The 22,447-nt window shown below is 38.8% G+C and overlaps 1 protein-coding gene across 7 annotated transcripts in view; it reads right to left on the bottom strand.

The window, feature by feature from the left end:
* Positions 1-880: 880 nt before the first annotated feature.
* Positions 881-22,447, bottom strand: part of HELQ (helicase, POLQ like) — a 42,259-nt gene continuing 20,692 nt past the window's right edge. For all 7 annotated transcript variants that reach the window (XM_074993689.1, XM_074993690.1, XM_074993691.1 and 4 more), the window contains 10 exons: positions 20,191-20,430; positions 17,004-17,145; positions 16,495-16,599; positions 13,851-14,073; positions 11,965-12,122; positions 10,535-10,633; positions 9,765-9,938; positions 8,843-8,956; positions 4,012-4,146; positions 881-1,088 (listed from right to left, as the gene is read on the bottom strand). In XM_074993689.1, coding sequence (XP_074849790.1) covers positions 987-1,088; positions 4,012-4,146; positions 8,843-8,956; positions 9,765-9,938; positions 10,535-10,633; positions 11,965-12,122; positions 13,851-14,073; positions 16,495-16,599; positions 17,004-17,145; positions 20,191-20,430 — 1,492 coding nt within the window. In that variant the 3' untranslated portion in view covers positions 881-986. The remainder of the gene's footprint in view (positions 1,089-4,011; positions 4,147-8,842; positions 8,957-9,764; positions 9,939-10,534; positions 10,634-11,964; positions 12,123-13,850; positions 14,074-16,494; positions 16,600-17,003; positions 17,146-20,190; positions 20,431-22,447) is intronic.

Genomic DNA, 22,447 nt, shown 5'->3' with positions numbered 1-22,447 from the left:
CACTCATAATAGTGTGGAAACCTAGGTTTTAAAGTGGATACACTAAATCACATATTGCTGCTACACTATATCAGGCTGCTATAAAGGTGGGGTGGTTGGTCCCGGGCCACCCGACTCCCCCCGCTGTATCACACCCCACGCGCACCCACGGGACCCGGAGTAGGTCGGCACATCGTCAATAACAACTAAACAGAAACAGCTATCTTAACTCATGGCTATCTCTGCTACAGCATTTTAAAATAATTTTAAAAGATAGTTCAGATACGTTCTGGAGAACTGTTGTGTTAGTATTAATCTACACACAGCCTCTGCATCTGCAAGGACTGGGATTTTCAGTTAGCAATGAACAAACTATTATGGAGAAGAAAGGTCTCAAAACCATCCAAGGAAACCACACATCAGCACAGACGGTGTGAATTTGATATTGACCTCATGACAGGTTGAAATATAGCTTAAGTTAGTTAATCTTTGGACAAGCACTGTGCAGGATTTCCCACTCAGTTTCTGAATCATGTCCTAGTAGCAAATGGTTGAAAACAGAGTGAATATATACCAAATCTATGAGGCAGTTTAGTCATGCAGGTAAATACCTCCATGGACAAATAATAGGAATAAACTAATGTTGACTTGTGTCCAAATTGAACTTTGACCTTAGGTCTTTACAGATGGAAGGCACCGTACAGTCAACTAACATTCTACCCACTATTCCATGGAATTGGAACAAGGCTACCTGCATTTATGGTGGCGTATGTATAGTGGCACTTTTTGATTCCTCTTCCTCAGTCATCGAAGAGAGCCAACAATTAGACCATTCAAAGGACATCCAGAGTTACAAGAATATTCTGATTTCAAAATGTACAAAAACTGAGGGATACAAAACCAGTGTCTTGAATTTTTATTATGAGAACAAAAGCTTTAGTTACATATATGTACATTAAAAAGAATTAAAATAATTTTAAGAGCTGAGAATTTGATCATATCATGTTCTATGGCAAAGTTGTTAGGAGGTCCTCAGACGGATCTTTAGGCACCTTCAACAGTTCTTCAACCTCTTCTTGCAGAGCCTCAGTTTTTTCACTCAGCAGCATCTGCATCCACAAATTAAACTATTAGGAGACAGATCACACACGAATGCCAGTGCATTTCTCCAATTAGTGGTAAGATGAAACCCCAGCATTCCCTACTTCAACACACCCAGTCATTCAAACAGAAACTAAGATGAAATTAGGTTATTAGAATATGGAGTTTATGTCTCACAGAAATCTTCTTTATAGAAGCCTATACTACATCAGTTTAAGATTAACATAAAATCTAGAAGACTGAGAAATATGTCACACCATGTATTTTTTACAATTTTTAATCTCCAGTTCTAAGAAATGAGTAGAATTCCTTCTTCTACTAATATAGCTATATACACAGCATAATCTAAGCCATATGTTATAGTCTCACAAGATTTTGAAGTGCTTTTGGTCAGGAGAGAGCTTCCAACAATATGCCAACTTTGTAAATTGTAAAAGCAATCACTCTGAAAGAAAGTTAACATTAACCATTAACCAATCCCTGCAACAACCCTCAGTGCCAAGTCTGCTCACATATCTACACAAGCGATGTCACAGGACCTCACCACATCAATCACACTATCAGAGGCTCTTTCAGCTGCACATCTACTAATATATATGCCATCATGTGCCAGCAATGCCCCACTGCAATTTACATTGGCCGAACTGGACAGTCTCTATGTAAAAGAATAAATGGACATAAATGGACATAAATCTGACATCAGGAACGGTAACATACAAAAACCTGTAGGAGAACACTTCAATCTGCCTGGACACTCAGTAACATATTTAAAAGTAGCAGTCCTACAACAACAACAAAAAACTTCAAAAATGAATTCCAAAGAGACTTCAAAGCTGCAATTCATTTGCAAATTTGAGTCCATCAACCAAGGATTGACCAGAGACTGGGAGTGGTTGGTCCATTACAAAAGTAGATCTCCTCTCTTGATGTTCACACCTCCACATTAACTACTGATAATGGGCCACATACTCCCTGACTGAACAGACCTTGTCAACTCTGGCCTTCCCCTCAACTGAGACTCCCTCTTTATACCCTCCTCTGAAACCTCTTCCCCCCGCCACCGACTCATGCATCTGATGAAGTGGGTCTTTACTCACGAAAGCTTATGATCCCAATTATCTGTTAGTCTATAAGGTGCCACAGGACTTCTTGTTGTTTCTGAACATGAACATTAACGTCCATGAAAGTAAACACAGCAGATGATGGATTCTTCCATTAAGCAACAGTTGCATGCTTATTATTAAAACATAATTGTGGAAGATCATAGCAACTCATGAATGTTTTGTAGAACCAGTTATTTTGTTCTTCAGATTTAAAAAGTATGTAAGCATCAAGGGGTAATTATATAACTATCCAATGTGATGTACTATTTTTGTTTCTTGGTGCTGTACTTGGAGTCTCTGGCATAGATATAGCTTAAGGAGAAGTTCCAGATAAAAGCTAACCTGATATCACTAGTTCTAAAATCCTCATAGGCACAGCAGAACTTTGTTAAATTGGTGGTAAAATTTAGTAAATCAACCCTAATTTATACTGATTCTAAGATCTTCCTTCATGATATAAAGTACTGCTGTTTCACCAGGCTCAATAATGAACTCTCTGTGCTGATTTGGTTGCAAAAGTTGAACTACTTCCAGTCATTCTAACATTGTTGATGCTAGAAACACAAACAAGGACATGAACTAATAATGGATAGGGAAAATGCTACAAGCAGGAAATAAAAACAAACACTGCTTGTAATTTTTGTTCTGAGATTAGTCATATTTATTATGTTCTCTGTTCTTCAATTATTTTCCTGTTTAGCACTCACCATGCTTTACAGACTAATATAAAGCCAAGGTCTTTGCCCTAAGGAGTATGTGTTCTAAGCAGATGATATACAAAGGAAAGAGAGGGCTAAGGAGACAGTACAACTAAAGCAATGTGACCATGAACCTGAAGTTAAGCAAGTGCCTTGTTACACAATTTGTGCATGAATTTTTCATCATCTGTAGTAAGTTGGGAATTCGTTAGGGGGTTGGGGTGAGTGGACAGGACATAATTTATAGACCTAAGAATCTATTCTCCCCAGCTGTGATCACTGCTACAATATCTAGATGTTAAATTCTGAGGCACTACACTGCCTCAGAAAGGGGCATGTACAATTGTGATTATTACATTGGACTAGGAGTTAGGTCACTATTTCCCTGCATGATCTCAGACAAATCATTCAGCTTCTTTGCCTCAGTTTCTTTACTGGTAAAATGGGAATACTCCTCCCTCAAAACCTTGTAAAATCTTTTGAGATTACTGGATGGAAACAATACTTTGCACTTGCATTGCACTTATCTACTATTGAGGCACAGTGGTCACCAATCCCAGGGTCTTCTTCAGTGTCCCCTCTAATTTTTTCCATACATGAGCAGAATATATTTTGTTATGTGCACCAAGGCATGTGCGGATGTGCAGTGGTAGTAGAAACACATGCTGCCAGCTGTGGGTAGCCATGGGCACTCTGCTAAATCAGCTGTATGGCACCTGAATCTCTCGTAAGTAGCCAACCAAGTGCTCAGCTTACTGGGAATACCGGTCTGCTTCATTCCTTCTATAGGAATATGCAGGAAGCACCACTGTGGAGAGGCTGAGAGTATGATTAGGGATCTTATCACAGTCCTTCAAGGTTCAAAAATTAAGAGTTAGATGTTTTGGAAGAATTTAGCTGCTTTCACTTCCTTCTCCCCACGTAATATACGGCAGATGAAGTGGAAAACTCCCATGATTAAATTTTACATGTTGATCCTAGCTAGTCACAAATTACCCACAAATTACCTCATCAATTGTTTGGAGAAAGACAAGTAAATATTTTTCCATTTCGTAAGCTCAAAGTTTTCACCCAGAGCTCCATCTTTGCCACTATCCATTTAATGGCTCAAGAAGTCAAATTTTGCTCACCTTTGCAGATGAAACAATTTGTCTGGCTTGACGTCGTGACAAATGCTCGATCATCTTCACCAGTGTTTCTGGATTTGCATTTGCTAGATGTGCTAGAGTTTTATACCCTCTATCATACAGCTGTTTTGCTCGAGACTGCAAGCCAAAAATAAGGTAAATGTTAGAAAGTATATTTCTCTTTACTTCAAATGGCAGACTGATATCCTAATATATATAAAGTCCAGGTACTCTTACAAACGTTTACCAAATCAAGTCTGTTCCTGAAAAGCCATTATTTCCTCTCTAAATCCTCATTCAACTCTTAGTAACCCTTCTGCATTTTTCACATTATTGGCTCTTAAAAATGGATTTGCATAGATCTGTCTTTCCGTTATTCTCATCTCTCTCTCTCAACATTCAATCTCTATAGGAGCTGAGAACATTTGAGATTCTGGCCATTCATTTAGGTGCCAAAATGGAAACAGCTAAGTACTGAATTATTTAGACAATCTGGCTCTTAATTTTTGAAACTCTGAGGACTACCATTGACATGAAATCAGATGCACAATAGATATACAATCTCTGATAATAAGCTTAGAACAGAAAAGATATTTTAATTTTATAGCTCACAAGATATTTTATTTTTCTTCTAATATCTGAGTAATACCACACTTTATTTATGTTTTAGGACTGACAAGTGATTTAACTGTATGATTAGTCACACTGTTAAACAATAACAGAATACCATTTATTTAAATATTTCAGATATTTTCAAATATATTGTTTCAATTACAACACAGCATACAGAGTGTATAGTGCTCACATTATATTTATTTTTCATTTATACATTTGCACTGTAAAAAACCAGTATTTTTCAATTCATCTAGTACAATGCTACAGTGCAATCTTTATCATGACAGTTGAACTTAAAGGAAAAGTTCTGTTCAAAAAACAACTGCATTCATTAATAAAACAATGTAAAACTTTAGAGCTTACACGTCCACTCAGTTCTACAGCTTATTCAGCCAACTGCTCAGACAAACAAATTTGGTTAAAATTTGCAGGAGATAATGCTGCCCACTTCTTGTTTACAATGTCACCTGAAAGAGAGAACAGGCACTTGCTGACGTTGAAGATACTCATGTTCCAGAATCTTATGTCCCTTCATGCTCCAACCACTGTTCCAGAAGATATGTGTCCATGCTGATGGCAGGTGCTACTTGATAGCAATCCAAAGCAGAGAGGACCACTGCATGTTCATTTCACCAGTGGCCACTAGCAGAAGGCTGATTTTCCTTTTTTTGGTGGTTCAGGTTTCCACATCAGAGTATTGTGCTTTTAAAACTTACAAAAGTGTGCACCACGCCTTGTCTCTTTCAGATTTTGGACTGTGCTTCAGATTCTTAAACCTGGGGTCGCATGATACAGCTACTTTTAGAAATCTCACTTAGGTACCATCTTTGGGTTCTATGAAATCTATTGTGAAAGTGTTCTTAAAATGTGATGACTACAACATGTGTGGGCATCATCTCAGACTGTCACAATACAAAATATATGGCAGAATGCAGGTAAAACAGAACAGGGGACATTCAAGTCTCCCCCAAAGAATTCATACACAAATTTAATTAATTTTTTTTTAAATGAGCATCATCAGCATGGAAACATGTTCCCTGAAATGGCGGCTGAAGCACGAAGAGGTTACAAATGTCTCACATATCTAGCACATAAAAACTTGGCAACATCAGCTACAAAAGTGCCATGCACCACTTGTTCTCACTTTCAAGTGACATTGTAAATAAGAAGCAGGCAGTAGTTATCTCCCATAAATGTAAACAAACTTGTCTGTCTTAGCAATTGGCTGAACAAGAAGGAAGACTGAGTGGGCCTGTAATCTCTGAAGTTTTACATTTGTTTTTTTTGAGTACAGCTATATAACCAAAAAGTCTACCTTCATAAGTTACACGTTCACAATAAACGGACTATGATACTTGCATGAGGTGAACTAAAATACTATTTCTTTTGTTTACCATTTTTACAGTATAAATACTTGCAATAAAATAATATAAAATGATTGCTGTACACTTTGTACTCTTTGTTGTGACAGAAATCATTATGTTTGAAAATGTAAAAAAAATCCCAAAAATTTAATAAATTTCAATTGGTATTCTATTGTTTGACAGTGCAATTCATTGTTACTAACTTAAAAAAATCACGATTTAAAAATTAATCACTTGAGTGAACTGTTATTCTTCAACATCCCTATTATTTTTGCACTGAGTGTAAAGGCATGACTGTGGAGTCTCATATAATGAATGAAGATGTATGGTATTTAATGAATAAGATTATATCTTTTATTATTTTTATTTCCATTTTTTAGGCATTTTATTAAGGCTCATACTGTTATGATGAAAAGCAGCCAAAAAAACAATGCTAATGAGAAAGATCTTTGTTGCAAAATTAGTTGTGCTAGGTCTTACACAGTTTAAATGAAGACTATCTCAAAGCTGACCATGGAGGTTATGTTTTTCATATAAAAAAGGTAAACAAAGATTGTTCTGCAACTTGAGCTATATAAACAGCTGAACATTAATGCCCAAATGCTATCCACAGACTTCAGTGAATGATCTTACAGCTTTCGCCCCACTTCTCCTCTTAGTTCCATGAATTTTTTTCTATTTATTAAGTCATATCTGCCTAAATTTTCCTGTTCCTCTTGAAAAAGAAACCAGTCTTAAAAAGTCTAGAGATTTATAATGTCTTCTATAAACATTCAGCCATACAATTATAGGGAAGTAGCATGCTGACTTCATACAACAGCTTTGTAAGCTGCCTGTAACTACCTTCCCATGTAGGAAAGACTGCATCATCCACTTATTTAATATGCTTGATAATGATAGCTTATTTGGATTATTCAAAATACACCTAGGATAATGAGTAAAGTCCTACATAAGTGACATTATTTCATTCTTTTGACAATACTATTTTGGACAATGTGTACAGATGCAGTGTTTCTCCATCAAGCCCTCCTACATACCACTGATTTTAGTCGTGTTTCATTTACCAGATTCCATGGGAGTCTGGCTTGCAATGCACTGCTGGCCAATGTGGTCACACACTACATTCAACAGCTTCCAAATTAGTTTTGACACCAGTAAGACACATGTTGGGCAGCAGCTACTAGATGGCAGCAGTCATATTTTACACTGACTGTTGAAAAACAAAACTTGGATAAAACTGTACAATTCCACCCCATTTCCTTCTGTAGATGATGCTATTTAAAGAGCGACTTATGAGTTAAACGGACTCAGTTTCCCTTTGCATCTAGTTCACAAACCTTTTACGAAGAGAAAGGGTCAGCCAGCTGAGAGAAACTGATTAGGTTACTAGCAGTAGCAGCATTTGTCCAAAATATGGTCTAATTGCAGTAATTTAATTTGGAAATGAAATCAGAGAATGCCTGTTTTATAGTACTCAGGGCAGTATTTACCAAAAAAGATTCATTTGATAGTTGAACAGTTTCCCTCAGATTAGAGGCCCATACGATTTTCGCCTGAAAGCATGGGCATCACCAGAAAAATCACTAGAAAAATATGAGCATCCAACTTAAGATGTCTAAATTGGAAACTTATCTCGAGTCTAACAAATACCTTTTCTTCAATTAACCCCGTAGAGCCACCAGTACATGAACCCAGGATTCTCACCAAAAGAGAACCTCTGATTCTACTCTAGCTTGAACATCAGCAGAATTATTAACCAGTGCACTAGTGACATTTTGATTGTTGCTATTGTAGCAGCTAGAAGGAAAAGCCATCCTGAATGCAAAATTTAAGCTTGTAATCATAGTTCCCCCCTAAGTTGTTTAACTTGCACAGAGGCTTCTGTCTGCAGTGAGGAGAAATGCCATTCTCTAGGACCTAAAGCTGCTCTGGCTGGTAGAGGGGAGCTGCTCCCCATCAGTGCCAGCAGGGAGCTACTGGAGCCAATGGAAGGGAGCCACTCACCGCAGTCACCAGCAGGGAGCCACCCAGGTAAGCCTGGGCTCTACCCCGACTTCCATCTTGAGCCCCCCACATCCTGAGCACCCTCCCAGCACCCCAAAGCCCACACATGCAGCCCAGAGCCTGCACCCCTCCTCTACCCCAACCTCAAACCCAAAGCCTGCACCTCAATCCCCAGTCCAGAGCCACTCCCAGGACATGGAGTCCGCATCCTGCACTCCAAAGTCCTGCACTGCCCTATCCTGGAGACTGCACACCTAGCCAGAGCCCTTGTACCCCAATCCTCTGTCCCAGCCGTGGGTCCCTCAACCTAAAGACTGTGCCCCCAGCTGGAACCCTCACATACCTGCTCCCCAAATCTCTGCTCCAGGCCTGAGCCTCCTCCCACACTTAGAACCTCTTGGCCCCATTCCCACCCCCTGATTTTTAATTCAACAAATGCAAGCTGGGATATTCAGCCTAGTGAAAAGTATTATGGTACTGTCTATTGTAGGCTACATAATTGCTGTTATAGTTGTGTTTAATGCACACTAATATCTGGCTAGCAAAGATCATATATATTATTAATATGGGCTATATATGTAATCAACATATATTGGTCAACACGTTTTACTCATAAATTATCCAGATTAACTTTGAAAACCATTAAAACACAAACATGGCCCTTCACATTCAACAGAATAATTTTCTTTTCATCACTGATCTTGAAAGGCAGAAATATTTCATAAGAATTTAGGTAAATTCTAGATTCTTAATATAAATTTTTTGGACTCTTCCTTGGGGACATGATAATTGAAGTTAATATAAAAGTTTACACTTATGGTTATCCAGACTTCTAAATTACATTTACTAACCTCTGAAACCCCTGCCACTTCCATCAGAGGGATGAGTTCTGCCTTAACACAATACGTCAGTCGCTTGGTAAGTTCTGTCAGCAGGCCTTTATAAACCCAAAATTCATCCATCTCCTGCAGAGACAGAAGATATTTAAGTCTGTACAGTACATTCACAGTTCTAGTTAAATTCATGTTGTTTGGGCTAGTTATTCCAGTTGGAGCCTTGCCAAGGCAGCATAAGTGTACCTCTTGGAAGAGGGCTTATATCATTTAAAGTAATCCTTCCGGCCAATTCTAAGAGTTGAGTCCAGTATTCCTCAGCTACTCATCTCAAAAACAGATCCTTCTGAAGGATGAGGAGATATTTTAGTGAGAAGATGTTCTTTGGAAATCATTTTGGACTTTTTGAATTTGAAAGGCCTAAGTAGCAACTGGACCTGATTTTTAGGTGCGGTTGGGGGAGAGAGAAAAAGCCTTTATCAATCACTTTCATTATTTTATATTACAAAAAAAACAACCAGTACATCCTTAACTTGAAAAATCATATATCCATTTAAAAATTGTTCTTTTCCTAATGCCAAACCAATTCTAAAATACCATAACTGTGAGATTACAGGACATTTTTGCAGCACAGTTGCAAATACACATGTGAGATTTGCTGCTTATTCCAGCATAAGTGTATAAAAGCTTGCCCTTGAGATGAGAACTAATTGGTAAAGCAAGCTTTTTTATATATATCTGCTTTTCTAAAAAGTAAATGTACAGTATTGTGTAAAGGTGACATCATTTTAATATTCAGTCATAAGTTCTAAAATGCAGAAGAGCAGGAAGTCACCATACACCTCAAACCCTGATAACTCCATTTTTATACTTTACTTCATGTACAAGCGAAAATGTCCACCAGTGCCATACTAGACTCTGTCCATTTAACTTCTATTACCTCACAGAAGTGCAGGACACAGGAGGCGAATGAGGCAGCAGAGCTCAGGAGATTTTGCACATATCCTCGAGACATGTTAAATTTTTCTGAAACATTCCATATGTTGGTCTCTTTCAATAGGTCATAGAGAACAAAGGATAGATACAGCCTATTTACAATGCTGTTGTCCACATCCTGGGAAGACAGATGCACAACATGTGCAGTTAGAAATGTTTGCTAGGATCCAATAGATAAAACTAAAAGAATATCACAGAGAAGAACTACATTGCTAGAGGAAAGGACTATCATCATAACAGGGCTCTTCCATCTCTAAACTTCTCTAATTCCATGAAATAACTAACTATAGCAGGATTGCATTTGAGAGTTTGTCCAGCAAGGGAGGAAATAATCGGAAGCACTGGGTGAATCAAAGATTAGTTCAGCTTACTTTTAGCTCTGTGCACGTCAGTCTGATTTGCATTTCTGAAAACTATAATCATTAAGCTGTATGTTTGCTATGGTCAGCATGAGTGTCCTGGATTCTACAGATTCCATGGCTGTATAATATAACACACTTTCATAACTTTATATTACAAAAACTAACAGTACGTCATTAACTTGAAAATCATATTTCCATCTAAAAATTGTGGTTTTCCTAATTGCAAATCAGTTCTAAAATAACATACATGTGAGATTACAGAACCCCAATTATTAGCTGCAATATTAAAAAACAATTCAGTTGACAATAACATTCTACCATTTTCTCTAAATAAAAATAATTTTCAGCCTACCTTTTTAATGGCTTGTCCAGAAGCCTTTTTTGTAATAAAACTTTCAGAGACTCCCACGATAGCTGCTACTTTTTGATCTACAGAATTTAGATGGCTGAACTAGAAAGTAAAATTAAAAAACCCAGCACTGCAGATGAATACATTTTCTATATTAATCAAATTCAGAACAAGACCTTTGAAATATAACACCAATAAAAATACAATTAAAAGACAACTTTAAATATATACCATTTTATTACTTTAAACATTTTATAAATATATATGTTAGTACAGATGAACCCTACCTCCCTTCCCACAATTCACCTGCATATTACACACACACACACACACACAGAGTTACTTCCTCTCATCTGTGGTATAGCGATTTATGGGGGGGCAACAAATATCCTTACACTGCGATATCTGTACTTTTGTTTATTTATTACTGGAGATATGTAAAAAGTGAAAATTTGAGAAAACTCATGTTCAAGCCAACCACTATCAAATTATGAAACTTTTTAAAGCAGATAAAAACGTTTTCCTTCAATTTTAGTATCGTTGCATATATTTTTGATAAAGCATTTAAGCAATGCTCAGAAATACACCAAAAAAGCCAATTTAAATTAAGTCCTCTCAAATGGTTGACTCTGTAATCATTCAGTGAAACAAGCAAACCATAAGTATTAGGGATTTTAATGCGATCAACAGCACGCTATACTTTGTGATCACTTTTTCAGGGTATGTCTACACTGCAGCTGTGAGTGTATTTCCCAGCATAGGCAGGCACACAAACACACCACCTCTGCTTGAGCTATAGTATAAGAATAGCCGCCTGGCAGCAGTAGCACAGACAGCATCTCAGGTTAGCTGCCCGAATACAAGCACCTCTGGACACTCCCCCCGCCAAGATCCTTGGATGGGTCACCGGACCCACTGCCTGTGCTACATAGGCACATGTAACCCAATTGTCTGGCCATACTTGCAAAGCATACTCCCAGGTGCAGTGCGGACATACCTTGGAAGAGGCTTTATAGTGCATAGATCAAACCCAAGTAAAGCTAAAATTCCTAAGATGCAAAATTACATAATTTCAGCACTGTGTTTTGTTCAGTGTCAAGTAGTTTCCTAGCAAAGAGTTCTCTGGATCACACAGTTCTAATGAGTGAAAAAATAAGCTGATTTAGCATATTACATTTCATTCTTGCTACCAAACTAGTTAAAGTTACATTTTGAAACAATGGGATTTTTTTCCTTTAGTTTCTCTATAATAAAGCGTCAAGGGTATATTAACTTGTCCCTTTTCTTTCATTTATTAATTACAGCTGTTATGTGGCTCATACATGAAAGTTTACAAACAAAAGTGAAGAGACCAGAGGAAATAGCTATATAATCCAACCTATATTTTCCTGTATAGGACAGCACTTACTGTACAGTTGGAAACCATGATTTACCTGTCTAAAATAGATCATCCAATCAGGGCTACAGTGATAAATCATGTCATATGGAGTTGTCAGATAAAGAAGGTGAAGGCAGCTCTCCAGAACCAGTCCCTGAAGACCCTTCTTCAAATCTCTGTAGAGAGCATCACAATAGGCCAAGTCTATAGACCCTAAAATAAATTAGTATAAAGATACCAGTTTATGCAAGAGAGAGAGGTATACTGTTATATACAATATATCATATGTAATTCTCCCTCTGTTCTTTCTTTAGGGAGTTTTTAGTAAAGTCTATTACAGTAACCAATATAACACCAAGGATTCCCAAATCTAATCTGTTGATTCAAATAAGAAATACATTTTACTACCCACAAAATGGAAATACGTCATAAAGATGACACCCTGGAGAATGTTACTACAATAGAGGCCAAAATGCTTAGAACTCATTTATATAAAAGGAAACACAATGAAATGAATGGAGGAACATAAGATCCTTGGATCCTTGCTCTCTGTTTTTAACTGGGACAGAGGGGAGGGGGCATTTAATTATTAGATTTCAGTAGACAGGATAGGAACTGCCATACTGGGTCAGACCAGTGGTCCATCTAGATCAGTGCCAGATGCTTCAGAAAAAGGTGGAAGAAGGCACATAAATGACATCACATCCTGACATCAGCAAACAGAGATTGGCTTAAGTCCTGAAGAATGAGGTTTAATGTAACTTCCACTGCTTTTGTTATTAGTTATAGCAAACCTGGAAATTCTTGATATCCATATATAGGTCCAATCCCTTTTTGAATCTTACTAAATTCTTGGCCTCAACAATTTCCTGTAGAAACAAATTTCTACAGTCTAATTACACATTGTGGAAAAAGCACATGTAAGTTTTCAGCTTCCCATCTTTTAATTTCACTGCCCTTGTGCTCTTAAGTTATCAGAGAAGTCTCATCTAGCTTCTCAAAATTTGTACATACTTATATACGCCTCCTCTTTTTTGTTTCTTTTTTAGGTAAACAATCCCAATCTTTTTACTCTCTCTTTATATGAGTTTTTCCTTTCCCTTGATTATTCTTGTTACCCTTCTTCCTAACTCTCTTTTAGCAGTATACTTCCTGAGATGGGGAAACCTACTTTGCACACAGTATTCATGATGAAGCCACACACTGATTTATATAAAGGCATTAACATTCTCTACTGTATTCCTCATTAATCCCAACATTGTTTGCTTTTATGACCCATAGCACACCTAGCTCAGTGAAGAGTAAGACTTCCGCTGTCTACAGTGACACCAAGTCCTTTTTCCTAAATGGAAAGAGTTCATTTAGAAATCTGAAAAAGTGCACAACTAATTTACATTTCCCTTGCCAATGTGTGCTCTTTTGCATTTATACATCCCATATTTGCCATATTATTGCCCATTTGCCTAACTTGTTTAGGGTTCTTTTAAGTTTCCCATTAATCTACCTGGGACCTAGTCTACAGAACCTGGGACATCCTGCTGTTAGTCTTGCCAAAATGAAAACTGACCATTTAATCCTACTCTTCGCTTTCATGTTCTTCTACCCACTTTTTGATCCACTTCTTTAACACTATCCTGTGCAGGACCCTTTTGGGCTTCACGTTGTTTATGTTCACTCTTTTTCCATTGTCTACTACTTTACTAACAGATTCAAATAATTCCAAAACATTCGTGAGAAATAAGTCTCCTTTATAGTGACAGTGCCAGTTACATCCTATTACATCGTGGCCACCAAGGTGTTTTCTTACTTTGATTTTATATTATCTTTTCAGAAAGGAAATAAGAGGTTGGATGAAAGTTTTGCTGAGTGTGAAGAAAAAAAAGCCAGATTTTAAATGCTATTGTGAAAAAGATATGATGAAAATGATGAAAACTTTCTCACCTTTGTAGGTGGCTTGACCCAACTGTGTGATTTCTAGGTTACTTTGGGATTTTTGTTCTTTTTCAGAGGTCATTTTTTCTTTTAGGAGTCCTTTTTCTATCAGACATCCCAGTGCTTCTCTAGTTATATCTGAGAGGCTCTTTTCTTTACACAGAAACTGTTGCTGAACACCCAACAGTGTGCCACACATAAAGTGGTAGATCTCTTCAGAGTTTCTTGCAATCTACAATATTTAATATATGATTGTTTAAACATGATGTTGCAATCTGAATATTGTTATGCATAACATGATCAATAACTGCCAACCTACAATCTTCATCTAGTTAAAAACTTTATGCTTCTGAAGACATAGGACAACATTGTTAATTTTAAGTTGTTAGTAAACTGTGAGATACCTTCTACTGACAGTATAGACCTTCTGCCTGTGAGAGATCTGATACAACACTAATCATCATCCTGCTCTAACATTCCAGCTGTCAGAGTACTGATATTTTGGGATGGGATGGGGCTTCTTTAAAGACCAAGTAACATTAGAACATGTTTAAAAACAATGCAGGCACAGGACAGAAACCACTTGGGACTTAATGTAAATTAGGATGTTTTATAACCATGTTTCAACTTGATTTAACAGAGCAAGCTAATACAATGATGCCCTCATAATTATTGGTGTACAGAAGTTGTGCTCTGCAATGGTTAAACTCAAGGTCTTAGTAAATACTAATGTAACTGATCTCCAGTTAGTGAAACAAAAAGTTGTCAGGGATTTTTCATCCCTTGGGCATAATCGTCCCCGTGGGCCAGGGGAAACAAGCCTTGGGCCATTAATATCATTACAGGGGCAGGTAAATCCTAAAAGGTACATAGGCTGCCAGTTAGCAGCCCCTGTAACGGTCACTCTGTGTCGGTTGGTTTTACCGGTAACCTGAACTCACAGACATTTCAAAATTATGAATTTAAAAGTCCAGGCTCCTCATTGGACAGAGGTGAGGTAGCTCCTGGGGAAGGACCTGGTTGAAAACAGGCTCCTCAAAAACATACATATGCTAATGAACTAATGAATAATGCATGAGAACGGGGAATATAAGGCAGCGCCCCGCAGCGTTCGGGGGACTTGGTACCAGCTGCCTCTGAGAGAAGACTTTGTGAAGAGCTCCTGTTCCCTGAAGACTTCAACCTGCAATTCCGCATCCGCCCAGCAGAGTCCGCTCTGCTGGGGCATAGCTGAATCACTTTACTTGAAATCACTCTCACTAAAAGAGCTAAGGCAGTCTCCGCTCTGAGGTAAATTGGGTGAGGGACGAACTGGCCTCACCCTTAGGGTGGGGTACTGCGCCCTCACCCCTTAGCACCCAGAGCCTGCCAGAAACCACTGCGGCACCCCCGATCTCGCCGCCAACGAAAAGATCAAGAGCGGATTTGGAGCGGGTCGAACTGGCCCCATCCCTAGGGTGGGGTACTGCGCCCGCTCCGATTGAGGCTTAAGATCTGCCACCACTGCAGCATCAACGCTCTCGCTGCCAACCCATGACTTTCCTTCACCGGACGTGACCATCTCATCAAACTCAACTACCGGACAGGACCAAACGGACACGTAAAACCCCCCACGCCCTAAAATACTAACTTTACAGCTCAATTTGGGCCGTGTGGGGTCGTTTGTCAATCAGATACCCTTAATTGGGATCTATTACTACCTGGGACTGCACACCTGACTAACAAGTCCCTAATTAGTGGTTTTAGTAGTTAAGTTTGTTATTGTTGTTCTGTTACCCTTTTTGTTGCTTCCCTTATTCCCCTCTCCCATTTTCTCCGATCCCCACTGTAAAAAACAGTTGGGAAGGGCCCTTGAAGGGTGGACCTCAGGGCCCAATAGAGTGACCTAGCAAGTCACTCAGGGCATATAGGGGTAAATACAAATTAATCCCTGTAGCCCGGAGACAAAAAACTCACAAAACTCTTTGTCCTTGTATCTTACAAGGAGAGCCTTGCCCAGGCTTCCCCATGGAACCCTTAACCCTATCTATAGTAAGTGTTTAAATATATAAGAAATAAATTAGCATATAGTTTAGAATATAATTAGAAGTAGATAAGTTGATATATAGTAATTATACTGTTTGTGCCAATTGACCATACTGTTTGTGTTGTTTGTTAGTGTTAATAAATACAGTTGTTGTTTTAAAATCCACTTTCTCCTCCTCGTCTCACCCTTGCCACAGGCAACCCCTTGCCAGCTCTTGCTCTGCCAGTGGTCAGCTTCTCCCCCAGTCTCTCCCACTTACACTGAACTGCGCTCTAGGCCCCCTGCCGGAGGTGGGTGGGGTTGGTCTGCAGAGGGGCGGAGCGGCACACCGCCAGTTGGTGGGGCCTGCTGCCGACTCCTCTGTGTCCTCGCTCGAAGCCCCGTGAGGGATCCGACGGATTGCTGGTGCGGGGTCAGCGGGGGGTCGTTTCTCCCCCGCGATTCTGCCCGCGCTGTCAAAAGTGATCCCATGCATGCAGCATAACAACTCTGAATTCAGTTATTGTGAAGCTACTCTGTGAAACAAGCTGTCCTATATGTAATAGACCAGAACAATTAATCTGCATCTGTGATTCTAAAATCAAAATGCCCCTCTTTAGTTGCTCACAAAAAGAGTTAAATTGTTACCTTTAATCCAACTAAAGACAGAAGCAGGCCTTGGATACCCTTAGTGAATTCAAGAAAGAGTTTGCTGTAACAGTTCTCCAAAGGACTGTTTACTAAATCTCGAACCTAAAAAACAAAGCATTTGTTATTTACGCTATAAATTCATAATGTCTCCACAGGTGAAAATATTCCACTTTCAAATATATCTTGAAGATTTTGTAAAAATCAAGCTAGTAAATAAAAAAATTCCTGGTGGTGTCCAAATTTTAGGACTGACTCTGGAGATAAGCTCTTATGTCAGAGACTACATAAACTGCACAGAATACAGCTGGTCTCCAGAGAGAGACTGGAAAAGGGTTCTGGCTGCCCTCGTGACTGCGGAATATAAAATAATTATTATAAAGGGAGTCAAACAGTTGCACAAGAAGAAGACTGCTGCTTTCAAATGAACAGATGGGGACAAAAGTTAAACCCCTTCTCCTTCATTGTCTTCTGATGACTTAAGCTACCACCCTTTTTGTGTAAGTTACCAGATGCTTGTCTTTTTCTTGCACTATAAGAATACTTTCACCAGCACTGTCAATACCAGCTCGACCAGCTCTGCCAATCATCTGCTTATACTGGCTCTTCTTCAGGAACTCTGTAGCAATATAGGGAGCCCTTAAAATAACCCTAAGAAAAAAGAAGATACTTTGAAAAAAGCTACATTCCATAATCAGCATTCTAAAACATCAGTAAAGATATATTAAACACAAAGCTCTCACCAAGAGATAAGTTTATATTTGCCTCATGATGCAAGCTTCTTTGGTAATGAGCATTATGCATGACTATCAAACAGAAATCACACCCCAATGTCTGTTGGAAAATCAAGGGCAATACCGAACACACTTAAATAATCTGGAAAGAATCTTTGATAAAATATGAACAAGTGTCAAACTGAATTTTGTATCAGTCTTAGGGACTCTATCACTTTGCATCACTATAGTACAGGTTCAGCTTCTATGGTCCAGACTTCCATATGGACTACACGCAACATCTGTCGCCTAGCATCCCATGGGTTCTCCTGGGCTGGAGCACTCATGGGGAACCACTGGACCCTGCACTCAGCAACTATTTCCCCACCTCCCAGAGTTTCCCAAGTGCTGCAAATAGCTCATTTGCAGCGCTCAAGCTCAGGGAGGGAGCAGTAGGAGGGACATTTGGGAGAATAGTCAGTGGCTGCAGGGCTGTGCTGTAGGGCTCCGCAATCACCCTGCCTCTTCTCCCAAGCACACCCTCCACGCCAGTCTCTGCTCACAGTCATTGCCAGTCCCTGTGCTACTACAGGAGCAGAGCCCACAGCAGGCAGCAGCAGAGGGACTGACATTGACCTCCCCAGTCTGACAGAGTCCTGACTAGTCCCAAGGGTGCTGGGCCAGGGATGCACAATCTGTAGTATCTAAGCACCTTACCCACCTTAAAAACCCTAAATAAGCAATTATGCCAGCCACTACTGCTCTGTCATTAAATTTTCAAACGAGCACCTTCATGGTTTCTCCCAAGATGCCCTTCACACTTTATCTTCCCATAAACATCCACAAAACTTTCTCATCTTCATTCAGAACACACTTCCTTCAAAATGTCAACAAAAAACTCGATGAGGGGTGGGGTTGCTTGTGTGCTGACACCACAGCTTTGCACACTGATCAACACTGACTCAATGTTATCTTGTATCCCACAATCTGTCAGTTTTTATCCATTGGCTGTCTTAGAGTAGGTGAAGTCTTTTTGTTATGTGATTGTACAGCATCTAGCAAAATGGGGTTCTTATGCATGGCCTGGTGCTACAGCAATACCAATTATAAACAAAACCACAATGTCATAAAGGAGTTTACAGACAACCCGTTAGTTGCCTTATCTGCATCTTTATACTGTAGCCGCTCCTATTACTAGTTTATATTTTTAAAATACTGATTTGATGTAATATGACATTTACCTCAATAAACAATATGGACCTTTGCCACATTCTGCCAAGCTTAAGTTTCATTTAAGTTGAGAATACAGAGTAATAGGAGAAGTACTTTAAATACTGACAAGCATATTCCATGAACTGTCAAATAAAGGGCAAAAATTAGCTTATTTCCAAGCCCTAAAAACTCTCAGAGTAATAACTCTATTTAGAAAGGCTATTTCTAATGAATTTTACAAAGAAATAAAGCCATAAATTGCATTTAGTCACATTCTAGTTATATTCTATAAAAAATCCTACTTGAACAAACAAGATTAAAACACCAACTCTGTCTCTAGAACACAGAATTCTAATATAAAATATAAAAAAGGAGCCAAATCTGTTTTGCACCTGCCAAATTATTTAACAGCAAGCCTACAAAAGCTATACCCCTACAGATACGTTAACACACAAACATTATGGTTTAAATCATGCAGTTTAAAAGATTAGTCAACTTTAAGGAAATGAACTTATAAAAGTGAGTTAAAATTAGTTTCAGGTAACACGCATGCCTTGAATTCCCCTGCCATTTCTGTAGGTGAACAACCACATCTTCCTTCTTTAAAATTTTTTCCTCCCTGGCTGTTGAGTGAAAAACCCACACATACAGAGAAAAGAGGCTGCCAACAAAATTCTGACAAATACACAAAGAAAACAAACTGGAACTACATTTTTCTTCTCTAAGCTCATTCAGTTATAGGTAATTTACTATTGTACATTGATGAGTTAATGCTAGCAAAAAACTTGTTGTTGTTTATACTTTCCAATAATCTCACCAAACAAAAAATTATTTTCAGTGTAGTTACATTTAGAAAAATGTCTAAAATAGCATTATGTATTTCCTATCTCCGTGATTTTATAATTTTTTTTAGTTTATATGTAAAGTGATGGTTTTCTTAACTGCCAGCTGTATAGATTCTACCTGGAAGCCAAGACGTGTTCTTACTATCATCATCGTAAGTAACAGATTCTGCAAACCAAATTCTGCCCTCGGTTATGCCTGTGCAAACATCTGATTTGGTCCTGCAATTGGAATTTAGTTACAATTTTCTTAATTATACTTGAGTCAAAATACAATGCAACTTGATTTTTCAGGACGATACTGGCATCGCAGGGTTCCTGGGAGCAAAAACCAGAAAAACTCTTTTCTGAAGTCAGCAGATATAACTAACAAAAAACTGGGGCTGACTCTATACTACAGAGTTTTGTAGACAAAACTCATGGAACATCCACACTACAAATGCATTCTGTTGAGAAACTTTCGACAGAACGCAGCAGTTTCTCAGGAGAGTTAAGTCACTCCTGTATGAGGCAAAACACCTTTGCTGACAGATTCTGTTAACAAAAAAATAGTGTAGACACTCCAGGGGGCCCTCTGTTGAGAGAGTGGGCTTCTGGTTCACTGGGCAGCCCTGTTTGAAGAGCTTGCGGTTCGCTGTTTTGAAGAGGGTTGGGCAGTCTGGCTGAGCGGTCGACAGGGAGAGCCTCTATTAGGTGTGGATGCATTCTGTTGACAGAGATTCTGTAGTGAAATATTTCCCGACAGTAACATCTGTCAACAAAAACTCTGTAGTGTAGATGCAGCCTAGAACTACTGAGTAGATTATGCCAGGTTTAATCACTATGCAAAATGTAACCACATTAATACTGAGATCTCCAATCTTAGACAACAGTGGTTTTGACAATATAGGGTTTAAATGGACCCATATTATTACTTTTGCATGACTAACCTTCGAGCTGGCAGGTTGACTCCAGCAGCTAGAGTAGATGTGCAAGTAAGAAGACACAAGACACCTGCAGAGTAAGCCTCCTCTATAAGCTTCCTTTCATCATTGATAAGGCCACTGTGATGGTACGCAATACCAAATGGAATGGTTCGCTTTAGAACAGGACAGAGATTTCCCTTGCCAATATTTGTTAAGTCCTTAATAAGATCTTGTTTCTTGCTTTCCCCGTGATTTTTATGTTCCCTTGAGAAAGTGGGAGGGGGCAAATAAATAAACACCTTTAATATTTATATTTTGACAAATCAGTAAGTACATTCAAAGACTACAATATGTCTACTTTACTCCTACCCATTCTCCAGTCCTACATCAAGAATATGTTCATCTCAAACTCTGAAGTCCAGAAAACCTTTTCAAGAGTTTCTGTTATTATTTTTACCAAAATGAGAAACAACATTAATCAGCAGCAAAAAAATCAACTTACACTCTCAATCAAGAAAACAGAAAGGCTTAAGATTATGGTAAGTGTTCTATTTCAAATAAACTGGTCTCAGTGATGTGAATGATACAAACTGCCTATGAGTCTAGTAATATTATAGATTCTTTTCCTCGTAGGCAACAGTCAAAATGATGGGAATATCAAGCAGTTAGAGACTTCAATTTTCAGTATCTATTTTGTTGCATTCATTTTCAGTATGTATATCTGATGATTTTAAATAACATGAAACTTCACAGAAAGACCATTTCTATAGACTTTTTTAAAATCATTATTACAGGAAGAATTGGAGCAGATATTGGTTGTTTTGTTAGCAATGGAATAAAAAGTTAAGTTATTCTACTTAAAAAAAAATCCAACTTTTTCTTTGCATTTTACAATCACACAATATGTAACCAAATAAGAAGTATTGCTTAACAGTAGCAGAGACATAGCCGTGCTAGTCTATAGTCTATAAAAACAAAAAAGCAGTTCAGTAGCTCTTTAAAGACTAACAAAATAATTTGTTAGGTGATGAGCTTTCGTAGGACAGACCCACTTATGAATGGGTAAAAGACCTGTCCAATAACTGATGCCCTTCCAGGGCTATGTCCACACTGCCCTCCTTTTCAGAAGAGGCATGTAAATGCAGCGGATCAAAAATGCCAATGAGGCGCTGATATGTGGGTGATCGGAAGAAGTGGGTCTGTCCCATGAAAGCTCATCACCTCATAAATTATTTTGTTAGTCTTTGAAGTGCTACTGAACTGCTTTTTTGTTTTGTTGCTTAACAGGCTACTTTCAGTCATGACCAAACAGAGAACCACAGAGCATGAATGGGTAAAAGGTCCATGAATGGGAAAAAGACCTATCCCATAACTGGTGCCCTTCCAGGCTACGTCCACACTGCCCTCCTTTTCGGAAGGGACATGTAAATGCAGAGGATCAAAAATGCTAATAAGGCACTGATATGACTATTCAGTGCTTCATTTGCATAATGGCAGCCACTCAGCGTGTCGAAAGTGCTACTTTCAAAATGCAAAATAGCTGGGTAGGTAGGGTTCCTTCAAAAGGAAGCCCTGCTTTCAAAAGCATGCCATTATCGAAATGAGGTGCTGAATATTCATACCAGTGCCTCATTAGCATTTTCAATCTGCTGCACTTACATTCTCCTTCCGAAAGGGAGGGGCAGTCTAGACATAGCCCAGATGCGTTGCTCATGTCCTTTCCATGTTTGGTGCGTTTCCCACATGCACCAGTACTGGAAGTTTTTTCCTTCAGTGGTATTCCTAAGAGACCTGTTCTGGCACCCCCAGCGGGACCGTATAGCATGATATATGTGGTGCCATCGGCCAGCATAGGCTTCTTACACTGATCACAGTTCTTAAACCATGGTATGCCCCTTGCCAAGTTTAGTGTTCCAGGAACACTAAACTCTAATGTGCTAAGGGAAGAAAACAAACTAGTAACTATTTACAACAGAAAGGTCATAATGAAAAGAAAGGCGATAGTAAACTTTGCAAGAGCAAAGGAGCTAATCTACAGCACTACCACTGGTGGCAAAAAGGAATGGGGGAGGGGGCTGCGGTACCTCTTATAACTGTGCCATATGGTGCCACTTCAGAGGGTGCCACGTACAGTCCCCTACAGACACTGTCAAGGGAAAAACTTCCAGCATCACTGCACATGGCAAGCAAACATACCTAACACGCAATGGACATAAGTAAGCTATCAAATAAAAACACTGAGGCTACGCCTACATGGCGAGTTATTTTTGAAATAATTTAC

Source organism: Carettochelys insculpta, chromosome 4 (genome assembly GCF_033958435.1).
Source record: "Carettochelys insculpta isolate YL-2023 chromosome 4, ASM3395843v1, whole genome shotgun sequence".
NCBI classification, from domain to species: domain Eukaryota; kingdom Metazoa; phylum Chordata; order Testudines; family Carettochelyidae; genus Carettochelys; species Carettochelys insculpta.
Note: the sequence above shows the minus strand (reverse complement) of the source record. Positions and strands in the feature narration are given on the sequence as shown.